The following is an 18,245-nucleotide window of genomic DNA, read 5'->3' on the forward strand; positions in this document are numbered from 1 at the left end:
AATAACACACACCCGAACATATACCTATATATATACACACACACAAACCTATACACGTATATAGGTATACGGACGAGCATATAAATATAAATCTCAAATAGGTGGTTTCGGCGGCGAAGGCAAAGTCGGTGGTTGTATCCATATACACATATTTCTATATATAAATGTATATGGTTATACATAGCCAACATGTAGGAATATATGCATATGTATATAATATAGGAACGGGTGGTCGTTGGAATATTATATTCATGTAGAGGGAGAGAGAGGTAGAGGTAGAGATAGAGAGAGTGGGCTGGATGCTCCCCACAATCTGCCTTAATTCGGAGGATCCGCGTGGTTATTGACATAACTCGCCCTCGTATACGTTAAGGGTTAATATGAACTCGTTCGCAGTTAGGCTACTGACTAATTATTTCGGTCGGAAGATCATAATCCCCTCGTATAATGGCCAGTTTCCAACTTATCAAATCTAGCATCATGGCTGCCATTTGTGTACATTACGAGCCCCAACTCACCTCACCGCACCTCACCTCACCAACCCCGAAACCCACCCTTTGGGGTCCTTCGCACGAGGTGCGCAATTAATCGGGAGGGAGGTCGTGACACGTTGGCATATTTGAACCCCAAAATCATTGCCAAAGCACACATCCACCCGCAAATGGTTACAACCGAAGAAATTACCTCATCCTGATAAGCAAAAACGCAAATGTTTCTTATATACTCCCTAATCATGCAAATATTGAGCTGCAATTTCCATAGCACATTCTTACAATAAAATATATAAAAATACAGCTTTCTTTTAACATCTTAAATTTGAACACGTCAACTCAACCGAAATATCAATCAAATAATAAATTTTCCAATATAAAATATTTTTACATAACATAAAATTTATTGATATTATTGTATGTTAATAAATTTCTTGAATTTTTATTCATAAAGTAAGTGCGGATTTATAGAAGAAAACATGTTAAATGTCGATGATTAAAATAATACAATTTGCATATATTTCAAGTACGTTCTCTTGCAATGAGCGTGAAAATGTTTAAATCCTGCTGATTCAATTTTCAATAATATCATGACTCATCAATTAGTATATTAATTACCTTGATGCATTGATGACTATGTCAATCAACATAATAGAAAATGATTATTTCGCAATGAAAAAAAAAAATTGAACTTTTTCTTCTCAGAAAAATTAAAGTATTTCATTGAATTTCAAGTAAACTATATTTTTCTATATTTTTTCTTTAAATTGTGTAATTGACATTGCGGATGTATTTTTAATTTAATTTTTTTCCTAATAATTGAAATAAATTGATTAATTTGAAAATTGCCGTGAATTTTTGGTTTCTTATTGATGACATAATTAGCTGCATTATTTGATAACTAATGGTTTGGTATGATGCGTTTAAGTAAAATAGAGAATTTATATAATAAATGAAATAAGAAACAATAGAAATAAATTGAATGCTTAACAATAGAGATGTAAATCTGCCAATGGCCATTAATATTTATTTGCCTTGATAATAACGTCAATCGTGCTGTAGTATTTGGTGTGATATGATGATGTAAACAATAGTTGAAGCTTGTAATGAAATTATATGCTGTGAAATTGTTAGAAATCATCAATTTGACAAGTTCTCAAAACATAGGTATAAGTTCGCAAAGATGATTCCAGTCCATAATAAAATATGATGATTATTAGATACGGTATGTACCCTTCATCTAGAACGAGCGTGAAAAAAAGAAGCAAGCAGAAGAAGAGCGTAACTTCATTCTTGTAACAGTGATGATGATGATGATGAGCGGAGTGAAGGGAACAAGTGTAGCAAGAACAAAGCAAGCAATCTACATATAGACGATTCGCTGTGTGACCGCCTTAACGACACGCCACGGCACACCACACCATCTTCTTATCGCTGGGAAATCAGAACGGAATAGATTCAAACCAAATGCGCGAGGTCTCGCGGTTGCACTCATAGTTGGAAGAGTGGAGCCGTCTCTCTCCATATTATAACGTATAATGGAAATAAGGAAGGTCTCCCGATGGAATTAAATTTTAAATTAAGTTAGAATAACGGATGCGCTCTTTAATTACAGCGACCATCGTGGCAGGACAATCGTACACCATAACTAATATATTCGCCGCATTACGGCAAAAAAACACATAAAAATAATAATAATAAAAAAAGAAGTAGTAGAAGAAGAAGAAGCGAGGAAGGAATCTTGGAGAATTTATGGTCCACGGCGTCCGACGCCCGTCGCCGTTCCTAGGCATTTCGTTCAATTAAGATCGCATCCAATTTTCATTTTAATCCGAGTTTTAAGCAAAGCCTGGAACTTCCCGATATGCGCGCAATGGAGTAGGCCTAATGAATTTATGATCTGCAATATATATATAAGATTGTATATAAGATGTGAGCGAGACAAAGACATGGGTGAATTATGCAAGACAGAGAGAGAGTGGTAATACTTGGGGCTGCAACATCGGCGCTGAGAGAGCATCAGGTCTCAGGTAGAAAATGCCATATGCACAGGAAGCAATAAAGGCAATATTTTATTCCCTTTTGTCATGGCTTAAATTAATTTCGTTAAATATTAATAAATGACATACGCGATCTTGATAATGTCATTACGTTGTTAGACCTTAACGAGTCCATTATTAATTACATGCACTTTAATCTTAATTTGGATCTGTGATTTGAGACACGCACTTATTATTTATACATTTTTTTTTTCGTAGAGCTCGCGCATTGCTTGCTTGCCTTTAGGTTTTCTGTTCGATGTTTGCTGTTTGCTGTAGTTATTTTTATTCATTTTGTTTTATTTCGTTGTTCATTGGATGGGACACGGGGTATCTGGATATCACACAGTTTTCCGTTGGGCCCAAGCAAGGCCATTGTTTTACACGCAGGCAATCCACGGTACCATGTGAAACCGGTGATTTTGATATCACGGTCATCGTTGGGCTTTCTTATCACGGATTCCATGAAATCCATGTCGTGACCAACGTTTCGTTCATCAGATATGGCCCGAGTCATCCATCAAACGCTGGGTGTGAACACCCGATGATCAAGATAACGAAAACACTTTGTAGCAACCTTTGTCTAACTGACCTTTTACATGGGTTTGCAACAAAACAGTCATTTATCTTAAATGAGGCTTGTAATTATTATTTCTGTCGCTGGCGCATACCAATTTAAAAAGAAAAAGCTTAAAAAAAAAAACAGTGAGAGAAGAACGCGTTTCCTCGCCCTCTCTTTTTGGTGATGATGGCGTGCAAGGGGTCCAAAGGCGACCTATTAATATCGGTTCCCCCCTTTCACCTCCTTCTTATCGCTAGGCTATCTGTGAAACAATACACAGAACATTACCGAACTTAATTGCAGGTTGTCAAGGTGTCGATTTGTGGTGCCATAGATGGTATCGCAAAATAAATACGAGTAGAAATTGGGCGTTCGAGGGTACCAACGGAACGGAACGGAGCGATGAGGGAACGGGAACGGAACGGACTCGCATTTCTGTGACGATCGATCTTGATAAATTTGATTGAGAGGGCCCCTGTTCCGATTGCATGTTTCGCGCTCGCCTGCCGGAAACGGAAAACTATGCAGATGGCATTGTAGTATAGTCAGTTTACATGCACAGCGCAGGAAGCTTGCAGAGCCTAAATTTAATGGCTGTTCGTTACCATTTTCTGGCCGCGTCTTCTAATAAAGGCCCCGCGCGCACTTGTTAATTAACGGAACGTAACGAGTGACTAATTAATAATGATCCTCTCTCGTTCCTTCTGGTCCCAGTGGCGCGGCTCTTTGTTTTCTCGACGGAACCGTTTTCCCATCGGGACGCGTTGTGTCATTGTATTGTATGTAGATTGGTTAGCGACTGTGACAATCTCGGGTGATCTTAGAGGCACATCCTTCCACGCCGTAATTACTTCCAAGTCGATCCGAATCGCTGCCACCTCCGACTCTTCGGACTTTTTGTCGATCGTAGCAAGTAGGTCAAACCTGCTGATATATTGTATCGAAGTGGCGCGGAATCATTATTAAAGCATGTATAGTTTTCGGTGCTATTAACGTCGTCGCTCTGCACTGAATAATAATAATACCGGGGAGCCTGGAAGCGTGCGTGATCACCGATGTATATACAGATACACAGACTGGCAATAATAAACCTTTAGAATTTTGGCCATTTTGCATGTAACAATAATAATCGTGTTTGCATGCGAGCGAGAATATATGGGAATTGCGCGAGAGCAGATGAAGATGAAGAGAAGTGGTTGTTGCGAACCAACTGCACAGCATAATAAGGAGGAAAGCGAAAACGCGCCTTTATACCAGTGACCAAATTTGCATCGATTATATGTAAAGGGTGCAATTGTCAATATAACAAAACTCCACCTACAAAATAAGCCCCTTTTGATTGGCAAAGGCTTGCTTATGCATGTGTACGAGCCACTTATCCAACACAACGAGTACTCTCCAAACTACGAATAATATAAAAGATGTATATACGTACATACATATATGCATTCAACATCTATGTACACAAGTGCATACAGCTCACTCACTCCCATGCACAGACATATTTATTTTGTGCTCCTGCATGGGAACAGTCACATGACAGATGTTAGTCCCTACTTGACATATATACTAAACCCCCATCCTCCATTATGTACCACAGACCTATATACTAAATACATCCCGAATTACATACTTGAAACGCACGCACTTCAGAAACGTACGGAAAGCTGAAAGGTAAACGCACAACATAATGGCCAGTATAAACATTATCCGATCAATATAAATATTTGTGCGAATTATCCGGCCGTAATACGATACAACAAGGAGGAAAGGAAGAATAAAATATGAAATTATGTCATATGGTTCAGTGAGCGAGGAAAAACGTGACGTGTAAGTAGGAGAAGGAGAGATAATTTCTTTGTGGCCTTACAAAAGGGCCCTTACATAATGAAAAACGCAGTAGTTGGTAGTAGTAGTAGCAGCGCACCGAACCATTGATATAGATTTTTTTTCCTCTCCAAATAAAAACCCTTGTCCATTTATCCGGGCAGGGATGAGCCCTCCATGCATCAAAGAATATTTTTCGGAATGGGAAAAAAAATAATATTATATTCGTCTATTATGCTGCCAATCATAATTTGAGCGGCGGCGATCCAGATTTCGAAGGGAAAAAGCAAAAGCACGACGGCAGGAGGGTAGGGTTCGTCGCTTCGGTTGGGTTTTATTGGGTGGGGTGGTGTTTAGACGAGATGAGGTGGGCATTTTGCGAGTACGAAATCGCTTCGTTGCTCTTTTAATTCGTGTCATTGTGTCCTCACGACGATTCCCATTGGACGCTTTTGTCACGTAAGCCGGCAGCCAATGGAGTCGCCTCGTTGCTGCAATTGTACTCGCTCCTATTGTTATAATTGTCACGCAACCGACGACCTAAAATGTCATCCACCATTTTATTTTTACCTTCTCTCAATAGAACTACTCTTTTCTCGATCAAGGGCCTCTTCTATTCTTTTCTCTTCATACATTTAGGATCAATAGGGAAGACAAAGTCCCGGAAGAGAGAGGCCCATGAAATATGGAGCAAATATTTTCGTTTATGATTACGACAAGGATGCTGCTGCTGACGATGATCATTATTATTTATCCTTTGCTTTACTGTACTGTGCCGTGATGGAGGAGGGGGGAGAGGGCACCCTGAGTTCGAGCCCCCCCTTTTAATACGTAACCCTTCGATGTGCACAATGCGCGCTTTTCATTATGTATATATTATTTATGTTTGGATGGATGGATGCTTTATCCGTTTGAGAGCTTCGGGATGGAAGCCGCGTCCACTAGATCGCATGGCTCATGGTAATTCTGTCATATCGCAGGGGAAATTTAATATTTACATCCTGGCCCCCACGAACTAACAACAACGACTATGGGCCAAGAGAAAAGAACACATAGTATATATCCATTATAACATAATATCAATTAGAAAATGCCCAAATAACCATCAACAATGGCACTGCTTTCAAATATATTGCTCGACCATTGTGCGCTGTAAAAGCATCGGATTTTGTTCTTGTTCCGTTAATACGAACACACAATTACCTGTGCCATATTTAATATTCTCGAACTTGAGTGGATCAAAGACCGAGGAGAGCAACAACAACAAAAATATGTATGTATATATATAATAACCAAGATACATGTAACGAAAAAAGGTGACACAGCGGGATAAAATATAGTCCGGCCGGAGCGACGTCCATAAAACGATGCAACTACAAGATTGCCTATAATTATGGGTTGTGTGCTCTGTCGTCTCCGAAATCCTTCACAAAATTGGTTTCACTTTAGGTATGGCACGATATGACCATGGAGAACGGAAAATATCTCTGTGTGAGGAGTATTCGTTCCAAAACATTACACTCTGATTAGTTCGGTGTATTCTTTTGGGTCACTTTGCTTTTTATCCTCTCTCCATTTTTATTTCGGTGTGAAACGCGATAATTCCCCTTTTTACTACGTGAACATTGGCAATTAAATGGTCGGAGCGCCGCGATCACTGATTGACAGCTTTTACGGAATCGGTCGGGCGCGTTTTATTTTCGGTTTTATTATTTTATTCCTGTTCTAAAAGGACGAAGAGGTAACAATAGAGGAATGGGTGGAAAAAAAAAGGGAAAGGAAACGGCGGTGTGACCGAGGGGGAGGGGGATTGCGCAAACGATTATTAGCACTTAATAATGAGTTCGGTAACAGCGGCGAGTTATGTGTTTAGAGGTTTTATGGTCTTTGTGATGCTGGTGACAGGTAGATGGGACCGAAATTGTCGTTTGTCACCGAGCGGTATGCTGCTAACGGCAGGGGGCGACCACCCCCTGCTAAAGTCAGGTGCCACAAGGTACCACCTTTGAAAATACCGACATCTCTCTGCGTGCTAAGAGAGAGAGAAGATGGATTTGAGTGAACGAGTGGAAGAACGACGGGAATAAGAATAAGAAGAAGATGATGACCACAGGAAAAAAAATATAAAATAAAGGAGAACATAATGAAACAACGAAATTCCGCCCTCGGCTTACATAATATACATGCTTATTGTTTTATAACGAACGATTTTGGGACCGGGACCTCCTGACAAGCGGACGGGATTTATTTTGGAAATCCTTTCTGTCGGTGGCGATGCTGGTGCTGGACAGGATGGGAACAATTCCGTTCTTGAGTGGTTGCGTTAATTTCTGGGATTAGTCGGGTGGCGCTAATATTTATGGCGGATGATGCGAAACGTGCGTTCCTCCTCGGCATCTGCGTCTCCCTTGGTGAGAGAGCGGACCTTAATGATCGTAACCGATTGCAGTCCGAGACAATGAATGCGAGACATACATATATCATATGGCCAAGTCATCCTGGCAGGTATGGCTTTGAGCTGCCGCAAACTAATTCCGAGCTGGCCTGGCGGAGGGCGGACCTGCGTGTCTGTCACTTGCCACCGCCCGATCCCGACCTCGCCGTCGATGCCAAGCGGTGGCGCGCTCTACCATGGTATATGGCATGGCAAGACATCTTATGGTATGGTATAGTATGGTATGGCATGTGCATCGTGGCCAGCGTACGGATACACACACATACACACACCGCCCCCATCCAGCGATCTCATCGCCGACGAAGCCGCCCAAGACACAAGACAGAGAGACCCTCTCGCACTTATCACCAATCTCGAGCCAACGCACACACAGCACAAATATATAATCACCGTGGCCGTGCAAGCGACTCCTCTCCACCTCCTCCATCCTTCCTAGCGAGCAGTCATCTTCCTGAGCGCTCCTCACCTCCGCTCCCGGCTCGTACGAAATGTGCCAATTATATACCCATAAACTTCCCCATCGCGATAAGTATGTGAACCTTTTTATGTGACATCGGCACACGGCCCAGGCATTTTCGTTTTCGTATAGACAGCCATTAGGAATGTAAAACAAGTCGTTATGCTGGGTGTTTACAAGTCATAAAGGAGACCAGATAATATATTTCATTTTCGGTTTCTTTTGGTTCCGCCTTACCTGGGCTGGGACTCATCGAACTCCACTGGGTCGCTGCGGTTTCCGAGCGGACCGCTCCGAATCATCATAACAGTCCCGGAGATGACCATCTCTTCGCCTTCCAATTTTCATATTGAACATTTCGTCACACATGCGGTATTCGAATACACGTGAAGAAGGAACGAGAATAAGAAGAAGAATAATGAGAAGAAGAAGGGCTTGCGAAGATGATTAGTGTGGTCAGTTAGTTTTCCAATGAGTACCGTGTCCAAGGGATAACAACGCGCCTATTCTCTTCCTCCCTTTGTACCTGTCTTTTCTATGCGCAGCCTCCCCCTTTGTCCACGAGAAAGAAAGGAAAATCGAGAATTCATTTAATTATACATAGGCGAAACGCAATCAATTGATACCTATCCACTTTGTTGAAATTAATGGCGATCATCCCTCCAGCATCCATTACGAAATCTTCGCATATTTATTTGACAATCTATCAGCCGCTAAGCGATGCTCTCTAGCAAAGGGTGAGAGGCCGAGGCCATTAACGCATTTTCTACGCGCGACTTCCTTAAGAACTTAACAAACTTTCATCGCAATTCTGATTTATGCCGTCTACAATCGGCGACATCGATTTGTCAGCTGGCGAAAAAACGAGACCAGTTGAAAATAAACTAGAACAAATATATGTACATAATGAAAAGGATATTTTCGAGAGGTACACCGAGTTGAGTGGAGCGCCGGTGGTCGGAAGGGATAATACCATTAGCTTTAATAGAAGTTACTAAAATGTTTACATTCCTCCATTATACTTGAATTATTGTCCACTCGGCCGGTAATCCGACTGTCAGATGGGGTTAAGATGCGTGCTTGAAATTTGCCAATTGTTCCGAAATTACTTTGCTTTTGTCGGTGAGGCAGGCCCACCCATGCCGGGACCAGCAAAGCTCGACTTAGCGCCATCCAGAAGCTAACGATTTCTTTTTATCCTCGGATAACGATAATTATTAAATCCCGAAAGCTTCAACTCCGATACACTCAAAGCAAAGTCAGAGAAGCAAAAAAAAATAATATATATATATATAAATGCGAAACAAAAGGGAAAAGAAGAAGAAAAAAATAAAAAGTTTCCCCTTCGAAGTTACTTTGAAAACACTTACGCCGATTTCTTAGTCTCACAACTTCTCAGTGGAGATCATCAATTATTAATCAATTGCTTCTCACGCAAACAAACAAATTAACGTTTACAGAACTACGGTAAACTCAGCGCGGAAATAATACACATTAAAAAAGTGCAAGCAACTTGCAAGATGCTAAATCAATCAAAACTTTCTATGTTACAATTCTATTTTAAATTATCGATGCACTTGGCTTCATTTTTCAATTTAAATAATCAATTATATTAATTGACAACTTATTTTTGGAAAGTAACAATTTTCATTAGAATTCAATCAAATTGTATTATCAATTATTTTTCAAATTAAGAAAAAAGTGTATAAGAATTGACTATAATAAAATGATAATATTAGTAATAATAATACATAAAAGTTGCGGTTGACAGTTTTTAAAAAGTCTTTTCACACGAACATAAATATATACTTGTAGTTTTATAGAGAGTTTTAAAAGAAGCCTGAACCTTACTATAATAATAAGATCATAGAGTTCTCTCTACTTTTACGAGCCTTGTATTTTTATTGGATCCGAAATAAAACCGAACCGGCTATCCCCTATGTTCTTTTTTTATTGCAATATAAACCGAATTATTTTATTTTGTATTTACATCAGCAAAGTTAATTTTCAACACAGGCCGTTGTTTACTTTTATAGCAACATCGAGTTTAAAACCACAATATTTATACGGAAAATGATTTACACCGAAAAATTTCAACTTGTTTTGCACCCATTTTCTATATATATATTTTTTTTACCTGATTCTTTTTATTACCATCTTCAAGTACATTATTGTATTGTAAATCTATACCATAATTCTATAACTTCAATATCTTTATTTAATATAATATATTAAAGTGGCAAATTATGATTCAAGTAAGAATTTTTTTTATAAGAAAATACAAACTTCACAACAATAAAATGAAATTAATCATTATTTTGATATTTTATTGTATAATGGGATTGAAATAAAAATTGTTTTTATTATTTATTCAGTATATTGAAAAAATGCCTGAATGTTGAATTATAAACTGAAGTAGCTTTGCAATGTTTTTAAATACTTCATAAATTATATTCTTAATAACTTGATTCCAAACTATTTATAACAATGTATAATAATAAAATGTTTATTGCATCAGTCGTACAAAAAAAAACATATACAGAAATAAAAAGAACAAAATATATATAATTTAAAAAAAAGTTAAATGATACAAAGGGCCATAGGTTTTTCTGTCCTAACTATTTATATTTGTATTCTATTTAGAAAATTATGAAGTTGAATAATAACAATGTTAATTGCATCAGTCGTACAAAAAAAAACATATACAGAAATAAAAAGAACAAAATATATATAATTTAAAAAAAAGTTAAATGATACAAAGGGCCATTGGTCTTTCTGCCCTAACTATTTATATTTGTATTCTATTTAGAAAATTATGAAGTTGAATAAAAGAAAAATATTTTGTTATAATGAGAAGAAATATTTCGTTTTCGCTTTTGAAAAATTTAAATTGAAAAGACGAGATATTACAATTGACAATTGCGTGAGATTGTTTTCAATTTCTTGTAAGAATCGTTTGAGTTGTACTCCGAAAAATTGTTATATAAAGGGGTGGAAAATAAAGAATCTATTGTTATTAAGCGATTCGGATAGCGAAAATGAAAATTGTTCTCCGCTTGAAGGTGGTTGTGTCTGTGCAGACTGTTTCAGTTCGATATTCTGAAAGGACTTGGAGTTTCTCATTTGGTGTTGTCGATTTTTTTTAAGGGTGTTTGTTGTTTCTGTCTGTTCTGCTTTGGTGCAGGGAAGATCGGTAGGGTAGACAGGGAGAGAAGTGGATCCACGTAAACGGAGGGGTTTTTCGCAGGTCCCGTCGAGCACCGGTAGAGGTATAGAGCGTCGGGTCGGGTCCTGGGTCTTGGGGGCCGCGACGTCACCTACGCGTCCACCTTGTCAATATACCATCCCCACCAAAAAACCCCGCCTCCATTGCGCACGCTGAGTAGTAACCCCCCACTTTGTTGCAGCACTGGACAAGTTGGGAACGCGACATCTCTTCACCAACAGTGCTCCTGAACCAGTGCAACCCAACGCGGCATTTGACATCGCAAGTTTGGTCCTATATGGATGTCAAGCGCTGCCGATCCGATTGAAGATACTCCTAGATAGACTGTTTTCTGTGCTCCAGAAGGAACAAGTGCTTCAAGTGTTGCATGGATTCGGCTGGACACCGGAAGATTACGCACGCGGATACATCCTTCAGGTAAGCACCGATAGTTTATATTGATATACCACCACCTTTCGGTTTAATTTATGATGGACTTTCGCGAACTCTCTTGGACTTCGATTCCAATTGGACCATCGAATCATCGGATTTGATTCGAGATGCTGTAGCGCTCGCGGCGCGCCGCGCCGGCCGACGTCCGACGCTTCGCAACTTCTGTATATCATATAGTCCCATCCATTTAACTTGAATAGATTCGTTAACTTTCCCAGTGCGGCATTGAAATCACACGCGATTTGATGGGAACGATTACTATTGCCGCCAATCAACGGTAAAGATGCGTGCAATAGTGATTCCTTAAAGTATATACAGTCCAGATTGAATGTTTCGTACACACTAACATATACATATACCTGGACTGTTTGCATAATTTATGCGGCCGCACTCGGTGTCCAATTCATGCGTACTGAACACAGGTATCATGGCACGAATGTATTTGGACCTTATTAATATTTAAAACATTAGACTAGGTAATTTCGTGCAAGGATATGTTGTATTCCGAATCACAGACACTAAAATTATAGAGTATTTTGCATATCATTTTACCAAGACGCAATAATTTGAGAGGTATGGGTATAATTTTAAAAATAAGTGCCTTTCTTCCTCTCGCTGCTGCTCGTTGTTGTTTTATCCTTTCATGTTGTTATTTTTTTTTTGTTGTTGTTGTTTCCTTTAAATTTATTCTTTTTCTCTCCGCCTCGGATGCTGCTGCGTCTCTCATCCGATACAGATTTTAAACTGGTCAAATTTTACACGGTTTTATGCGGTAGGCTATGTCGGTTCATTATTAAATGTGCCGTTGCCGTTGGGTGATTGCCGGTTGGGCATTACCGTTGGATGGTGCTTACTGTTTCATTTGCATTAGGAATTCATTAATCCGTCGGTTCATCGGCTGCTAATGTTTGCGTTAATTATTCTACAACAATATTTATGCTGGATTAATGCTCACTTCACTTACGCTCACCGGGTAGTTATCAATTAGTACTTGGTTATTTATAAACGCGCGAGAGACATTCAGCAGACATCCATTCTAAACATTTGCCGCGGAGGCTGTCGATATATTTTTACATCCATTAACAACAACACACACACACACACAAAAATGTATTTATGTATGCGCGGCGAGATCTAATCATCGCTAATCTCAAGCTATATTTGGACGTTGCAGGAGTCGCACGGCAGCTCATTGGACAGATGGAGCATCTGCAGTCCTGAAGAGGAGCCATTGGTTCTTCAGCAGTTTCTAAGATTCGGCGAGACGAGGGCCATCACCCAGCAACTGCTTCTTGCACAACAGGTGCTTCAGGAACCAACGCTGGAGCGCCTAGAGAGGCTATCATCGCCGAACTCGCGTCGGGCTATGTCACCCAGCCGTCGCCCTTCGTCACCAACTATTCCATCTGCTTTCCACCCTTCTCGTTTACCAACCATGTCACCTCACCAGAAGCATCCTCTCAGTTTCTTGAAGCTACCCCCGACGAACGGTCCAGTCACAACTTCCCCTTCGAGGAGCATGACTTCCAGCCCGCTGAACACATCACCATTGAATAGGCTCCAGAACATGCAACCATTCGACTTTCGCAAACTTGGTGCCGGACTAGGCACTTTTCCAACTAGATTAAGTCCAGATCTCTCCAGTCGTCGGCGAACATCAGAAAGCGATCAACCTGTTGGCCTAAATCTCACTATGTCTACCTCTCTTCCAACGTGCTTGCCTCCTCCACCTCCACCCCCAATCTCATCATCTTTAAACCACTCTGCAGCCGCAATGGCCGCCGCCGTATCCGTCAACTCATTGGCAGCTGCCAGTCTGGTAGCGTCTTCTTTCCCTGGATTAATAAACACGAAGATGGCGACCGGTAGCAGATCACCATCTACTTCTGACTTACTCAGCAACAGCGGCCACACTGATTTCGCTTCCGAAGAGGACGAGGACATGGACGAGAACTCGCACAGCGTTTTGAATTTAAGCCGCGACAAAGATGTATTGAAGCCACCAAAGCATACACGTTCCGTACCCGGACGAAAATCCACAACACCCACTAAAAGGCATTGGGGTTCGCCGAATCTACCTCTGAACCTGGGAACGCAATTCATCAACCCGGCGACAGGCAAGAAGAGAGTACAGTGCAATGTGTGTTTGAAAACGTTCTGTGACAAAGGGGCACTCAAGATCCACTTCTCCGCCGTACACCTACGCGAGATGCACAAATGCACGGTGGAAGGATGCAACATGATGTTCAGCTCGAGGAGGTCGAGAAACAGGCACAGCGCAAATCCAAACCCGAAACTACATTCCCCGCATCTACGCAGAAAAATTTCCCCGCACGATGGCAGAAGCGCCCAAGCACACCCAATTTTAATCCCACCGCAACCGGGACTTACCCTTCCCGCTGCTGCAGCTGCTCTCAATCCCCTGAACCCGTTCAGTCCTTTCCCGTTGTTAACACCGCCCCCAGACATGAGACACCACTCCGCCCTTGCCACCATGGACTTCAAACATAGTTTAGACCTCAGCGTCCAGAGGCATTTCGAGGATAGAAACAATTCATCCGACTACAACTCGATGCCTCTTTCCATCAGTCATCACGAGGACGAAGAAGACGACGACGATGATGGTATTGTGGTAGTTGGCGGCGACGAAGATGAAGAACCTGAAAAAGCGGATACGTCTAACGGAATATCCGATCAACCGGAAGATTTCAGCATGCCATCGAAACGACTGAAGATGTCCATTTCAGATGCGGATGAAGATATTGTTAGTAATGTGGATAGCAATGAGGATTCGTTGAGTGTGGTGGACACCCACAGCTTGAAGGACGAGTGCAGTTTACCTACGAACAAGAGAAAGCGAAAGAGCCAGAATCCCACGCGCTGTACGATTCCCATGATGATGGACGATACGGTATCCGACGGTGAGTCGTCGAACGACGTCTTCGCCGATCCCATCCAACCGAAGAAAGAGCGAGAACTCGAGGTCGTAATCAAGCAGGAGGAAGTGAAATCGACCGATTCAAAAAACGGGAAACCCGCTAGCCCAAAATGTGAGTCCCCTTTGGATCTAGGCAAACGCAGCAGTGTTCCGGATGTTAATGCGAACGAACCGGAAAAAAGCGAGATCAAGACCAGCCTAGCGCCACTGTTCATGTTGGACAAAGTGAAGAAGGAAAAGCATACCAGTGAAATGGAAATGGCCGAGGAGCCGGAAGAGAGGCCTGCCAGTTCCGTGGAGAGCAATAAGAGCGACGAATCCTTCGACTGCTCCAACGCTCTTCGTCATTTGGAGAGCTTGTCGCACGGACACTTTGGTGATTTAATGAGCAGAGGACTACATTTGGGGCTAGCGGGACAGAGCCCACAGTTTCCACCTTTGGGGTTTATGATGGGTGGTGGCCCACCGAGCCCTGCCAGGTCGCAGGCATCTTCGGCGGGCAGTTCGAATGGTGGAGAATCGCCGGACGAAAATAGCCAGAACCAATTGTTCGGTCACTTCGATAACGGTCAATTCATCAGCACCATGGATGTGCCGATCGATAAGGATAATCCCAGGCGGTGCACGGCGTGCGGAAAAATATTTCAAAACCACTTCGGCGTGAAAACGCATTATCAAAATGTGCATTTGAAACTGATGCACAAATGTAACGTAGACGGCTGCAATGCGGCGTTCCCATCGAAGAGGAGTCGCGACAGACACAGTGCCAACCTGAACCTCCACCGGAAGTTGTTGTCCACATCATCTGAGAAGTCTGCAGCCAGTCTGTTCATGGATAAGTCTCCGTTCGCTTCGCTGGCCGGTCATCCGGCGTTGCATAATGACCTCTTTGCCAGATTATACGCGGAGGAGGCGTTCAAAGGGCATAGCCATTTGCATTCGCCTGCCACCCTCGAACAGCTGATGCTGAATGGCGACAGGCTGCCGCCGCCCCCGCTCTTGCTGCCGCCCTTGGCCGGCCTCCCGTTCCCGCTGGGGAGCTTCACCCCCTTCACCCAAATGAACGGATCCTCTGTATCCAGCCGCAAGGACAGATCTTCTAGTTCCAATTCGCCGCTGTCGACGTCGTCACCGCCGCCAACGCTGCCGCCCACAATCTCCTCCCCCGGCTTAGTGCACTGCGTCGAGGAGGATATTCCGTCTCTGGACAAGGACGGCAACCTGCCCTGTCGGATGTGCAGGTCGAGTTTCAGTGGCGTGTCTCAATTAAAGGAGCACTGTGAAAAGCATCACCTATTCGAGATGCATAAATGTACTGTAAATGGTTGCCCCAAGGTGTTTCTATCGAAGACCAAGCGTAACATACACGCCGAGAATGAATCACTGCATCAAGATATCATTAGAAAAGGATTCGAAAGTACAGTTTCGTGACCGTTCTTGGACTCTAGAGTACCTTTATGGTGGTGATCCTCACACACAAACACACACAAAAACAATCACACACACATTTACACCGACACAAACACTCACATAACAAGAAAAGAACAAAAAAAACTTATTTAATCTTTAGATAGTTTTGATATATGTGATTTATTGTATATTATCCTTTATATAGTTTAAATTCTTTTTATGCCAGTTATATCTTTACCTATTTATTATGCTTGTAATATAAACAAACATACACAGACAACACATACACACATGTATATGTGTATATATATACATATTGATTGAGGATATACAAAATGAGCTATGTTAATATTAATTGCGCTGCTATACCGGTGCTTCTTTACATTTTAAATGAAGTAAATACATTTCGTATGAAAAATTAAGTAACGATAAATGCCAGTCTTGCAGAATACTCATTGTACATATATGATAATATTATTAATAATAATAATAATCTATCTATCCTTTTTATTTTTAATTAGAATAGGCGATCTCTGATTTGTTGTGATTTAGACTCATTCTACTACCCTCGATGTGAATATTACAATTGCTCATTTATCGAATATGTAATTTAGTTGAATAAAACAAAACGAACAAAAAAAAAATAAATATTAATTGTAATACATATATAAGAATTTCATGAAGATGAAGATGAAAAAAAATAATAATAATTTACGCCAATCCCGGAATCCATTTGAAATATTCACCACACCCCTTGTTATCGATAAAATAATAGTAACGTTAATGATATAAACAAGAAATACAAATTATTTTATACAGACGTGAATGATGTAATATCGTAATTTAAGAATTGTATATTTGTCAACTTTTTAAATGTGCAATAACTGTGTATATAATATATATATACTGAAGCCCAACCCTCCCCCCCCTTTGCCTGTTTATGTATAGATGTGTATATAAAAAAAAACTACTATTATTCACCCGATCCTCCGGATTTTGAATGTATACGAGGTAAACGAGGAAATTAAACTAATAAAAAGATTTAAGGAAAAAAAAATGGAACATCATAGTTTCTGCTTTTTTTCTTCATGTTTTTTGAAAAATATGTTGGAAATGAGAAATATATATATAAAATAAATATTGAACAAAAAAAAAATGAAAGAAAATAATTTCCATTAGTTATTGCATATATTCAGTTATTGTGTACAGTGATCGATTGTAATAATTTGCCTTTTGGCTTTAATAAAATATAGCTGATGTCGTCTACCTGCTTGTTTCATTTTCATTCGATTGTCCCCTTTCAATTTTTACTCCGCTCTTCACGTTGCGAGTTTTATTTTTTTTTGGTTTGTTGTTGGCATATTCTTATAATCACCCGTCGATAACCGTGGTGTGATCATGTTGTTGCCGCAACGGATTGGGTTGGGAGGGGGCTGTGTATACAGGCTGAGGCTGAAGAAGGAAACGAGAAGTAAAAAGAAGAAAGAAAGAATACGAAAACGAGAACAGCAACGAAAAGCACGTGATTAATTTACAATTAATTTAAGACTATAAGAAAACCAGAAAATTACATATAATTTAACTAATTCTTAATTGCTACATTCTGAGAAAGACCCATATCAAAAGTTGGGGTCTAGGCGGTCGCAGCGTGTTATTAAGGTGTCACATGTATGCGCGGACAGTCGCGGCCCGTCCTGGGTTTGGACCGGGTCGGGTCGAGTTGGATCTGATCCGACCCGGTCCGTACCTAGGTTGCGTTTCACGCGCTCCACGCTATTTATTTTGATTGGCCCGGCGCAAAGTACACAGCCATTATAATGAAATTTATGCATTGTTTTGTGGCCCGACCGACCGGACGGATTTATATTAAATATTTGAGATGTTCTCGAAATATAATGACCCAGGTCGGACGCGGGCCGCGAGGGGTCGGTCGGACCCGGTGTAGGTGTTAGGTGTAGATGCAGATGCGGCCGAACGGAATTGACATTTGAGAAGTCGGTAAAGATATTGTTACAAGTATAATGTATACCTTCCCAGCGTGCGGCGATCTCTGGAATAGCGTACAAGACCGTTGAGAGCTCCGCCGGTAATTATAGAATGATTTACGCGCTCATTTTGTGTATACTCTTCGGTTATTTAAATTGCCCATGGTACCTTGTCGTGAACCCATATATTAATAATAGACCCAACGTTTTCAACGCTAATTCATTACTAATCACTTACGCACGATCGCTCTACGATTACCTTATCATCATCCCAATGACATAACGCTTGGTCCTCCGACACCTCCGACTTACACTTCTATTTTCCTACCTCATTTTTCCCCTCATCATCCTGATTTTCCCCAACAAAAACACCGTCATAAATCCATGAATCCCCGATCTCGCCATCATATTTCTTCTCTCCTC

General features: G+C 40.9%; 1 protein-coding gene across 3 annotated transcripts in view; it reads left to right on the forward strand.

Moving 5' to 3' along the window:
• The window catches only part of LOC108567961 (zinc finger protein basonuclin-2-like), a 61,954-nt gene extending 45,782 nt beyond the window's left edge, over nt 1-16,172 (forward strand). For 2 of the 3 annotated variants that reach the window (XM_017928783.1, XM_017928782.1), the window contains exons 4-5: nt 11,239-11,474; nt 12,664-16,171. In XM_017928783.1, coding sequence (XP_017784272.1) covers nt 11,239-11,474; nt 12,664-15,858 — 3,431 coding nt within the window. In that variant the 3' untranslated portion in view covers nt 15,859-16,171. Of the gene's footprint in view, nt 1-11,238; nt 11,475-12,663 lie in introns of all 3 variants that reach the window. The other variant, XM_017928781.1, reaches the window with a different exon arrangement.
• The last annotated feature ends 2,073 nt before the right edge of the window (nt 16,173-18,245 follow it).

The sequence above is a fragment of the Nicrophorus vespilloides genome, unplaced genomic scaffold, assembly GCF_001412225.1.
Source record: "Nicrophorus vespilloides isolate i.1.1-1 unplaced genomic scaffold, Nicve_v1.0, whole genome shotgun sequence".
In the NCBI taxonomy this organism is placed as follows: domain Eukaryota; kingdom Metazoa; phylum Arthropoda; class Insecta; order Coleoptera; family Silphidae; genus Nicrophorus; species Nicrophorus vespilloides.